The sequence below is a fragment of the Vigna unguiculata genome, chromosome 10 (genome assembly GCF_037176805.1).
Source record: "Vigna unguiculata cultivar grain cowpea cultivar isolate G323 ecotype 2 chromosome 10, ASM3717680v1, whole genome shotgun sequence".
NCBI lineage: Eukaryota > Viridiplantae > Streptophyta > Magnoliopsida > Fabales > Fabaceae > Vigna > Vigna unguiculata.
Genome location: NC_140801.1, coordinates 35134688 through 35146999, shown reverse-complemented (window position 1 = coordinate 35146999; position 12312 = coordinate 35134688). Strand labels below are relative to the sequence as shown.

Here is a 12312-nt window from a genome sequence, read left to right as displayed (position 1 = left end):
GAGATAATATAAAAATGATTGAAATAGTGAGTTAAAAATGAATAATAAATTAAAATATAAAATATCCAAATCAAAATTCTAATGTGATTTACGCCTATATTCATTTAAATAGAGATGAGAATTCGTTTCTTCAACCTTTTGGGAAACTAATAAAGAAAATACTATTTATGGACAAATTTCTTAGAAGTTACCCTAGATTTTCCACAAAGTTCAAAGAGTGTAACAAACTTAAAAGGTTGAAAGTGCGAGGACAGAATGGGGATTGGATACAAGTAAAACTTGAATTGAAATCTTTAGCACAGAAAGGGAGTAACAGAAGTAAGAGCACCTTCCACCCAGAAAACAGGGTGTGGTTCGTTATTCATCATTCTCCATTTCTTTGTCCTCTGCATACACACTCTATCTCTTTTTTCTGTCAAACATTGCCGCTGCCATTCCGTCCGATTCTACGTTGTTCTCCACGCCGTTGTCCACCGCGCTACGCGAAACAGGAGAAGAAAGACAATTCTCAGGTAACAGCTCGATCCTTCGCCAATTCGCACTTGACTTGCGTCACTTCACGTGTCGCCCTTAGGTTTGGCGCAATGCCGTTGCTGGCATTTGTAATCGAGAGTGCACGGTGGATCCGTTTTTTGCTTTGACTACTATCGATTTTCAAATTTTCGTGTCTGAATCGGTTATAAAATTTGATTTTCGGATCGTTCTGGAGCTTTTTATTTTGCTAGGGGTGGCATTTGAAATGTTTTTAAATTGCAATTCACTTCGAGGTTATTTTAATTTTTAGATCTATGAACTGATGTGAGTGATAGTGTTGGTTGAGTTTGTTTCATAAATTGACATAATTTTGTCTCGCTTTATCTTAGTGTATCGAGAGGAGCACAAGGACCTGCTCCGTACTAAAGAGGAAGTGTGAGAGTCAGATGAAATAAGTTAGAATAAGTTACTGCAGAAGATGGCGTCGAGGCAAATGGAAGAGATTCGGAAGAAATTGGCGGACCTAAATTATCCTAGAGCGAATGCTCCTGCACAGTCGCTCCTATTTGCTGGCATGGAGCGCTATGCTCTTCTGGAGTGGCTCTTCTTTCGGTATCTTAGTTTTCTTTGCTTCTGAAAGTTCATTTATCTTTTTTGTATTTGAAGTAGTTGCTGGAAAACAGTTGCTGGAAAACAAGTTAATAGACACTGGAGTTGCTGGGTCTTAGACTCGAGTACTTGTCTTTTTATACAACCATCATCATGACTTTACATGGGTTTACTTATGCTATTTGGAACCCCATCTTGTTGCCATATTGACGCAAAAGCTAGGCGTAGTAGTATACGTGTATCCCATATGCGTGGTTTTTAACGATTTGTTGTGGGTCCTAATATACATTTACTGTGCTCTTGGACTTAGTGCAAATTCTTAAAATATGTTTTGGGAAGTTGTAGGCTGGTTATCTACATCCATTCAGAGGTGAAAATAGTTTCCGCACTCCCCTGTTTGTTTGCTTTTTTTTTTTCCTCTTTCCAGGCTCTACATGAATTGCTTGAAAGAGTTCTGATTAGCAACGCATTCACACCAATACCTACCTTTTAGTATATCCAACACTACTATTTCTATTTGCTACCCTCTTCATGCGATGCTTAGCTCTAGCAATTCCAACATGGTCTGGTTTTTTCCTACATGCAGAACTACTAGTTACAAGTTTTAAGTATTCTTGTCAATGTTAAGAAGAAATGATTTGGTACTTATATATAAAACAGGCTTTTAGGTGATAAGTCACCCTTTTCTCAACAAAACTTACAAGGGGATAGTCCTGATCGTGATGAGGAGACAGGTCGAATTCAGTGTAAGTATTCTTATTGTCTTGTTTTTAAATTTCCAATTTAGTTCACAACCAAGTATCCAAGCTTTCTTTCTGAGTTTGTGATTTGTGCAGACTTCTACATTTGTATGTATAGAAGAAAAAAGTTGTTTGTGTTGTGTTATCAAGGTTGTGCTATTTGATTTGTTTTAGTGTACCACTCTAAGTCAACCATCCTTGAATGGTGTAGTTTCTGAGTTCTATTCTGTGTGTATCCTGCAAGAAAGAACAATTTCATATATTTTTTATGCTGATAGGTGTGATGTTATTCCACATTTTGTAAAATTTTCCAATTTCTTTTATGTTTCTTTATAAAGCTCTGGTGAAACCATCTGTTTTTTTATTTTATTTTTTCCATCTAGAAGTTGCTGCATTTGAGTATCAATTTATTTGTGTAAGTTGGTCTGTAAATTTCCATTTTCTTATTCATCTTCCTGATGCACAATGTATATCTTTTTAGCGGGTGATTACTTTTAAATAAATTTGTCTCTTGCACTTTTTGATTGTGCTTTCTCTCGTTGTAACTTTGTTTCTCATGACTTGCAATTTGCAGATTTGGCAGAGATTGCCAAATTTTTGGGTATTACAACAACTGTAGATACGGAAGCCATTCAGGTTAGTTATTTTGATTTCTTGGCTTACCATTTTACTGAATTTGTAGCTATAAGAAGCGTTAAAGATAAACTGCTGGGTGCATATGGACTTCTTAAATTCCATTTTTTCTGTTTTATGAGCCTTTTTAGTTTTTCAATAGGTTTGATATTCTACTTTTGTTAGAGATCTCATATTGATTAGTGGTATGATATGATCAAATAGTGTATCTAAGTAAGGTCAACCTTCATCTCGTGAGGTAGCTTTTGGGAATTAGATCCTATTCTAGTAGTTGTTGTTGGGCATATTGGGCCACCCATTGTTAGGATGTTACCAACCACTAGTCTATAAAATTCATGGTTGACATGTGTAGCCCTCAGTGTGAGGCTTGTGTGTGGATATCCTATACCAGTTAGATATTCGGCTAAAATAATGTAAATAAGAGGCAATCCTTTCCTCACGAGCAAACTTTTTGGGGTTGAGTTAGATTCAAACTCAAATTGTAAGAATTCTTCTATATCTCCTTTTACATTGTATTCTTTCATATATATATACACACACACACACACACACACACAATTTGTCATATGGTCTTGCTCTTATTGCTGATAGTAATGTACTTATTGATCTTTTTTTTTTTGCTGTGTTCTGATCTCTCAAGCTATATTCTCCTGTGGTATTTGTGCATACCTTCCGAATTGTTTTGGCAATGTCCCATTTTTGGGTTATTGATTTTAGTTATTTGTCTGAAATCTAATAAGTGATCGCAATATGGTAAAGATTATTATTATACTTGAGCTTTACATTATTAACGGGAAAAAGTTGCTTATGATTGTTTTTCTGAATTATATGTACCAATTTTAGTGATACCTATTCAAAACTGTTTGAAAGAGTTGTTTAGATTAGCAGATGTAGTATCAGGGAATATTAATGCTTGTGACTACCTGGACGCATTCATAAAGAGATTTTAGTTATCTTTATGGAACATATTTATAAATTTTAAGTCAAGGCTTAAAGCGGAAAGAATAATTGGAAAGTAGCTGAACTGGGAAGTACTAGTTAATGTGCTAAATAAAGCGTAGGAATTGATTGGTCTGGTTGTGTCTTATTCTCTATCTAACTGACATGTACCATTAATCATTAATAGCTAACCCATTGAAACTTCCCTAAAATTCTTATCTAACCCTAATGGTTTAATAAAAAGGAAAGTATTCTTGTGTATTAATAAAGAAAGGAGGTTACTGACAGGCTTTTCCAGTGGTCTATTTTTGTCCTGTAAGTTGTGTCCATTGGTCTATCATCTTTTGATTATATGGAGAAGAGTGAATATTTAATATTTTATGTCCTAATGTGATTTGCTATGCATTACAGTGATATTCATGTGTACTTGTAATGATTTTACCTTGAAAGCTGGTAAATATTATTCAAATATGTGATAGGGGCATGGAAGCTATGAAGACCGCACTGAAATGCTTCGTCTTATTGTAGATCTAGTGGAGGCAACAATATGTGCAGATAATCCGGAATGGAGGTTGTCCATTGTCTTAAATATTTCTAACTGATGATTTTTTTTCCTGTAATTTTTTTTTGCAGAGAAGAATTGACATAAATTTGGTTTTTATTCTGTTTTCTGTAGTGTTGACGAGCAGGTAGCCAAGGACATTCAATTGATAGATTCTATTGCAGAAAAACAAGCACAAATATTTTCTGAAGAATGCAAATTGTTTCCTGCAGATGTTCAGATTCAATCTATATATCCATTGTAAAAGTTTCTTCATTTACTTATTGATATTTACCTTCCCATTCTGTGATTATTTGAGTAAATATCTTTATTTCATAATGATGATCCTACATTTGTATCTTAACTCACCAAATTATTTAACATTTGATATAGGGTTAACATCTGTAAGACATTAGAGCATATCTTTGAACTGCATTAGCATGGTTTATGATGCAATATTAAGTGTTGCTTAAAAGTTCTGGGAGAACTATTCCGAGGGTAAAATTTAAAATATTGCATGATTATGCACAGGAAAGCAGTATTTAACAGTTTGTCCTGTGCAAATATTAACATTGTGAAGATATAAACTCATGATTGCTAGTGAAAATTTCATTCTGGTGTCCATAGAGGCAACCTTTTGTTCAATGGAAGATGGAAGGCTAAATATTTGGGTTGATATTCAATTATGTAGAATACCATCAAATTTTTTGCATTAATTTGTTCTTTAGAGCATTGATTGTGGCAAATGCTACAGAAATTATTGATTGATGCATGGCTTAATAAATTAAAATGGCTTTTGCTTATTGAATTTGGGAGGAAAAAAAATTAGGGAGCTATTTGTCATTTTCCAAAAGCTGGATCACTAGGTACAATGGCATTTTCTATTACAATCGTTCTTATTTGTAATCAGTCTGATAGGCGGCAGTATTGAGATAATGGGCAACTTGAAACTAGCTAGATACAAATATCTTACAATCTAATATAGAGTAGGAAACTAACAGAAAACACTACAGAACCACAGCCCGTCCCTAGCAGAGATCACATACTTCATAAATAATATCGGGTCATAAACATTTAAAAATAAGCTATGATAACGACTCTACAAATGATTCTCTAACCTTACTTAGTAACCATAAATGATGCTATATAATGCACACTAGACTCTGCCAGTGTCTTTTTCAAAGGACTTTCTGTTTGTATCATTCAGGGACTGCACAAATTTCTATGCTTTATTGGTATTTCTGTTTTCACTGTTTTTAACCCTTTTTTTGGTCTTGGAGAATATTTTATCCTTCTCCTTAATTGTGCATTTTCATTTCTGCCATTTGAACTTATTTTTCTTTAAAATGAAATAAAAATAATCTTGCTTTAAAAAGTAACAGGTAGTATAGGTTCGTATGCACTCACAGACTTACAAATTAAACACATAAATAATTAAAATGGTTCCATCATTTTAAAGTTTTTTTATGCTTTTAAGATTATTGTGTTTCTTTAAAGTTGGGCACTCAAATGCTGCTTACACTTTGGATTCAGTTTTTGAATTCAATTGATATAAATATATAGAAAATATGTTCTATTGGAAGTTCAGTTGATGGAAATGGTTTATCTTTTTCTAGTAAAAGAAATGGTCTCCCATGAGATGTAGTAACATTCTGGTTTTTTAATCAAAATATTTTCAGGCCAGATGTCTCTGAGCTGGAGTCAAAGTTTTCTGAACAATCAAAAATATTGTTGAATCTTCAACAAAAAGTTGATGACTTGGCGTCCAAGGTAGTGAACTTTTCAACCCACTTGTCTTTAATAGTCATATGGTATGATATCTGTAGCTGGGAATTAATCAGTAGATTGAATTATTTTTTGTCCGACTTTTTTTCTTTCAAGCCATATTGTTTCACCTAGTTAGTGTACTGTATGTTTGACGATTTTTGTTTTTTACCAAAATAAACCTATGATAGCACTGTTTTTCAGTTTCTTCCCAGATAGTTTCCAAATACTTAATTTTCTTCGTTGATCCTCTTTCTCTGCCTTTAATCTTGCCTTTTCTAATTTTTTCCAAGGATTTATTGAAAGAGGACATGAACCAAGTTTCTCATTGACACTGCATTATGTTATAGTTTTCCTCTGGTGATCCTCTGCGAGTTGAGCTTTTGATTAATTGTCATGTCATGCATTTCTTGTTTAGTACTGCTATTTTTTTCAAATATTGTTGTGTTATAGATTTAGGCAGATGTTCTTATACACTACTCTACACTAAGAGCTAATAAAAATTTACTTCACCATTTGATTGCTGTAATTTAATTTTCTCATCATTTTGAAAATAGTTGCAATGCTATATTGAATTAGTTGAGTCATTTGCCTTGCGAATTTATGAAAATAGGAAATAAAATGAACTCAAGATGACACTTTTATAATTATCGGTGAAGATATCTGCTGGCAATGAAGAAAAAACACTGAATACTTTTTGGATTAAGAAAAGGTTTTGTTTTCATTTTCTATTTTCACAAATAATTGCATCAATGTTGCCATGTTTTTACTTATTTTCGACGACTTCTATAGGAAATAGTAGCAACACTATGTTATTGTTCTCTATATATTTGAATTCTGGAAGTCAAGTGAAAATAAGGTAATATTTTTTATATTGTCAAAAATAATTACAACAAAGTTATCTTGTATTCACTGTCTCATGTTCTCATTGTTTCCCATACAAATCTAAAATCGGGAAATAAAATGGAAGCAGAACGCCAGTTTTCTAATTAGTTGTGAAAATAGGAGATTAAAACAGAAAGTTCTCCCAAACGAAGCTATTCTTTTCAATTCTTGTTTTTGTGAGTTTCATCTTTGTCTCTTCCAATTTTTGTCGACATTGTGTGCTATTTTTCCACTTGTAATTTAATATCTTATTTTCTTCTTCTTATTATTATGTTTTACAGGATGAGACTTTAATTTCAATGTATTTCTGTGTAATATTATCGTACATATTTTGATATTGTTGCTATCTTATCCTGTTTGTAGCATGCTTACCATCCAGATGAGGAGTATACAGAGGTGGAAGCCCAACTGAGGGCACATTTGGAGTCTTTCCTAGAAACAGCTAGAACATTCAATTTGATTTACACCAAGGTTTGATCATGCCTTGCTCTAATATGTTTTGCATTCCCTATCCAAATTACTTGAATCCAGTCAAATAAATATATAAGTGAAGAAAAAAATATGGCAATGAATGATGGAACTATCCTCGCTTTAAATTTCAATTAGTCAGGGTTTTTTTATTTCTAAATATACCATAATTTGAGCATCTAAACCAGAATAGCTGATTTCGGTGGTGATATGATCACTGTACTGCTGCCACTGAAACTGCTAATTTTAATTGACCCTTACGAAAACCTGTAATTGACTAGGTATAGCTCAGAAATAAAGGAAGGACATGACATGGGCATAGAATACTTATAACCATAACTAAAATTGTCAGTTATCTTGTACCTAGGTGATTTTGATACATTTTGCTGATATTAAATAGTGCTGTATACTTACAGTTTAATCACTAGTGGTGTACTTTAATGTATTAATTTTTTGGTATCACTAGTGGTGTACGTCTGGGGAAAGCTTTTAAAAAATTTCTTGTGTAGGAAATTCGTCCATGGACACACATGATGGAGGTTCCTCAACTTCATGGATTTGGCCCAGCAGCCAATCGTTTATTGGAGGCCTATAAAATGCTTTTGAAGGTAACCTTCTTATGCTTGGCATAAATGCTTTTTTAAAAGCATTTGATACTGTTTAAATTGTTAGAAATTTAAAATCAAGTGATGCTGATTGTGATTCTAAATTAATCTATTAGTGGCTAGTTACAGAGATACCTTTTCACAAAATACAGAACTTCTTTGTTTGTTCTGGTTGATCATCCTTGTTTTATTTATGTTGTTGTATGATTAGAGATATGATTAAATTGTAATTGTATATAAATTGGTACAAATCTCACTATAGAAGTTGGTTTTGTGAGATTGACTTAAATTTAAAGTCCATTTTTTAAAGTAACATCAGAGTATATCCTATCAAAATTTGTTGGGTCACTGACTATTGGATTGTTATCAAATCAGCAATATATATTCTCACGTTTAAGATGTCTAATCCTTGAAGTGAGATAGTGAGTTGGAGATTCTATCGACTATAAATATGACCTAATCCACTTTTTAAGACATGTAGTTCTTATCTTGTGCCTCTGTTAGATCTCTCCAATTTTGCTACTTAGAATGAATTTGCTCAATTGCTATAACTTTTTGTCTTCCCCTCTTTACCCCCTCTTTCATTTGCGTTTAGTCTTAAGCTATTGAGCCCTATTTCGTCATGAATTTCCCATTAAGTTTGTGAAAAGCAGGCTGTCTAGCATGCCTTTAAGTGCTTTCAGATGTTAAAGGGATAAACAAGTTGGAGACAGTAAATGGCAATCCCATCTTGAAGTTTTGGTTGATTAAAAGTTTATCCAATTCATAGTTATAATGAAATAAAACGTGTTTTTGCTGGCTGATCTGACGACTAAACGATATTTATACTGAACAGTCATTTTTGTGGCATAATAGCGTGATTCGAAATAGTCTTAAAAGTTGTAGTGTTTGTATCGATCTTGATGGAATAGAGAGATCAAGTAGATGTCAAAATTGCAAGCTTGACTGACTATATTTGTGATTCTGTTATGTTTGACTACGTGACCGAGATTTATCCCCCTATTAAAGGTTCAGCTTAGATTTTATCTAATTACTAACCATGTTTGGTGGGTCGACTCCTTTTTCTACCTGAATATGTATAGGCAAAACACGAGCGCTGTAAATATAGTAGATTGGTTTAGAGTTGTGCTTTAATGTTTAAGCGAGTTCGACCTCCACCCCAGTAAAGTTTTCCAATTTATAAAACCTAGTAAACCATATTGTGTTGGCAATATTAGACATAATATGCATTATTGATAATAATTTTGTTCATACACACACAGTATAATATTTTTAATAATGTTTGTAACAAATATGTCTGTCATTATAATCTTGTTCTTTCACACAAAATAACATGATGTTTAAACTAGTAAATTTATCTAGTTGTCGATCTTTTAGTTCATTGAATGGTACATTGATTATTATATGATTTGATGAGTATTTAACCGTTTTGGATCACTGTGAAATTTTATAATTATGATAAACACTTTCAATCCAACCTTTTTTATATTTGACCTGTAGAAGTTAAAGTGTTGGAAAACATTCTTAGCACACACTTGCACTTTACTGTTTGTCAAAATTTATTGAAAATTTGTATTAGAAAAATGTGATTTCTAATAAATTTAAACTCAGACATTGAAAAAGTTTTATTAGAAAATGTGTTGCTAATATTTCTCCATAGTGTTTGATACTATTGGTTTACACTGAGCATTACATAAATTTTCATGTTGGTATGTTTTGTCAAGTGAGAGAATTGAGCTGTTAAAGGAACCTATGTTCTGAAAATATTCTTGCCTTCACCGACTATATTTATGTGGTTATTTGAAACAGTTTTTGGGCAACCTACGGAATCTTAGAGATTCGCATGCAGCTCTGGCCTTTGGTTCTTCTGAGACATCTGACGGGCCTTCTTCTGTCACACGAATAATATCTGAATGTGAATCTGCATTGACAGTCTTAAATCACGATCTCGGAATTCTCTCTGCTTCCATTGCTCGTGAACAGGGAGAGAAGATGAACATTTGATGAAACATGAAAAACTAGTTACTAATCCTTATTCTTTTGATTTTGTGAACTTGTGCATAATGTTCATATTGTTGACATAACATTGTTGCATTATCCAGACATATTTAGAAATTGCATGTAAGCAAGGCTTGTAAACACGTTGTAGACTTGACTTGTAAACATAGAAGAGAATACTTAATAATAAACAAATCATTAAAAAACTTCGTCACAGTGTTCAGGTTATATATATATATATATATATATATATTAAATAATGTAAAATATGAGAATAAACTAAATAGAATATTAATCACCGTCTTTCATTAGATATCTCAACAATGGGTAGGATTCTGCTTACTGCAATGCAATGATTACTACTTACATCGTCATACTAATAAGATTAGAATACCCTTGTTTGTTGTTGCTGCCACAAAAGCTTTTGATGTCATTTTGTCGTTGTACTTCTTTTGCATCCGTGCTGCGCCATTGTACCTTTGTCGCATGAGGTGTTTTTAGGAAGTCTGAAGTCTCTATATGGGAAACGCTGGATGTAGAAACAGAGGGAGGAGAGAGATGTTGGGCTTTGGTGGAGATTATATAACGAAACATAGTGTTTTTCTCTTTTGAATGGCTTAATTTATAATATTTCTGGAATGTTCAACCCCACAAGGAAAGATGATGTTAATGTAAGGTTTCAGAAAATTTGTTTAAGAAAACATCTTATTTTCTAAACAGATTTAATACTTTTGTTGTCTTAATATATATATTTGTAGAAATTGTTCAGTATTTTTTTTTAATTTTTTTTATCTAATGTGATCGTAATCTTTATTAAAAGAAATCAATGTGATTGTTTATGTTAAATTAACGTTAATGTTATAATGACTTTGCGGAATCATGAACATGTGGCAGAGTAATAAGGATATACGGCAGAGTTAACCTTCCTACAAATCACCTCTCATCCTAATTCCGTTTCATCCTTCAAAGTCTCGGTCTCGTGGTTGGAGTTTCAACATAGGTGTCTTGTCGCTGCATGGGAAGGAGAAGGACATGTTCCCAGTGGTGAAGTACTCGAGCAAATATTTTTGCAAACGAATTTAGAGAATCTCTTGTGTATTCTATCTCTGAATTTGTATCAACATAAGATCATTGTCCAAGTCTTCATGGAGATTTGGGAGGCTCTCTACTTTTTTTGGTTTTGATATTAGTAAAAGAATAAATAAGAGGGATAAAAAAATAAGGTGTTTTCTGATACTTTTCTTGTTAGTTATCCTTTTCCTAAGCTTCCGTTTATTTATTTTGAAAAAAAAGGTTTAATCTTGAGCTTTGCTGAACCTTGTGGCCCATGAAGTCGTCCACAGATAAAGTGGGGATCAAGAAGTGTAAAAAGGATAACCCCTTCACCATCAATTACGGGTATAACAACAATGCTAATGCCAAAGACCCCAAGCACATTGTTTTGAAGTCTCCCATGGGTTGTGAGATTGTTGTGAGCTGAGCTAGGGCATGTTTGGCATCATTTGTACAAACGAAAATGATATTCGAACATAAAATTCGAACTCAATTTTGACATGGGTGACGTGGCACCCTTTTTTTCTTTTATTTTTACTTTTTTTAAATCAAACAGAACCCATAGTCACGTGCGCGGAGGTTGTGTGCTGTAAACAGACGCGGAGAGAGAAAGTAACACAAAATGCAAAATTTGGTAGTTTTGGTGAGAGAGGGAGAGAGAAAGGCGATCGGAAGTGGATGCAGGGTGGAGTTCGAGTGAGATAGAAAGTCGGAGTAGAGGCAGAGGAAGGCGTTGCCGGAGAACAGGTGTCTGACCAGAACTCATCGACGGCGTAGTATTCAGGGTTAGTGCTATTTTCAGAAGACGGCCACTAGGGCTTCCACAAATCGAAGACTTCCAGCACACAACAACGAGCACGGTGGGTAGAAACCTTTCTCTGGCCTTAATGTATTTGTTAATCGTTGATTTTTTAATAATCGCTTATATGGCAGAAACTGTGCGGTTTGAATTCCGTTTTACTTATCTGTAGGGTTTCCCAATCATGAAATCATGTATTGAGGTTTTGGTTGAGTAAAGTGAAATTTCCATTTGGTTGTATTGCTGCTTTTGATTTTATCAGTGTACAAAACAGGGCAGTTTGGGTGTTGAAATAATTGATTGAGGTGGTCAAATAATTGTTCATTTAAGGTATGTAATATTTGTGAAATTCGTAACATTATGATTTTTTACAGATATGTATTTTCGTCATTGCTGTAAAGCGAAGTTCATTGGTGCTTTGAACGAAAAGTTAACTGTGGCACAAAAGGAGTATATTGCAAGCACCCCGTTTTGGTGGTTTCCGATGTTAAAGCAATCATTGAAGATAAGTAGAAACGTTTATTTCAGTTATGTATTAAATGGGTTGAAAGAAGGGGTGGTTTTGATGTTGGTGGTGAAGTGGTGGACTTTAGTTTATTAGACGTTTGTTTAGGGTTAGGATTGAGGGTGGTCGGTGAAAAAATTGATTTAAATAAGGAAGTTGTGGAGAGTGAGACGTGGAATACTTTTGGGCGTCAAAGAGTTGATGTTAAGTTGATATATGATTTTTTGATGAAATTTGATGATGATGTTGGTGATGTTGAATTATTTTGCAAGCTATATGTTGTGTTAGGAATATCAGAG

The 12312-nt window shown here is 33.5% G+C and overlaps 1 protein-coding gene across 1 annotated transcript; it reads left to right on the top strand.

Moving 5' to 3' along the window:
* Positions 1-253: 253 nt before the first annotated feature.
* AUG7 (nuclear matrix protein) lies at positions 254-9865 on the top strand. Its single transcript, XM_028050388.2, has 10 exons — positions 254-512; positions 864-1086; positions 1744-1829; positions 2398-2459; positions 3875-3966; positions 4072-4197; positions 5616-5706; positions 6949-7056; positions 7563-7661; positions 9468-9865. The coding sequence occupies exons 2-10, from the start codon at positions 953-955 to the stop codon at positions 9660-9662; spliced, it is 993 nt and encodes a 330-aa protein (XP_027906189.1). The 5' UTR covers positions 254-512; positions 864-952; the 3' UTR covers positions 9663-9865.
* Positions 9866-12312: the final 2447 nt, after the last annotated feature.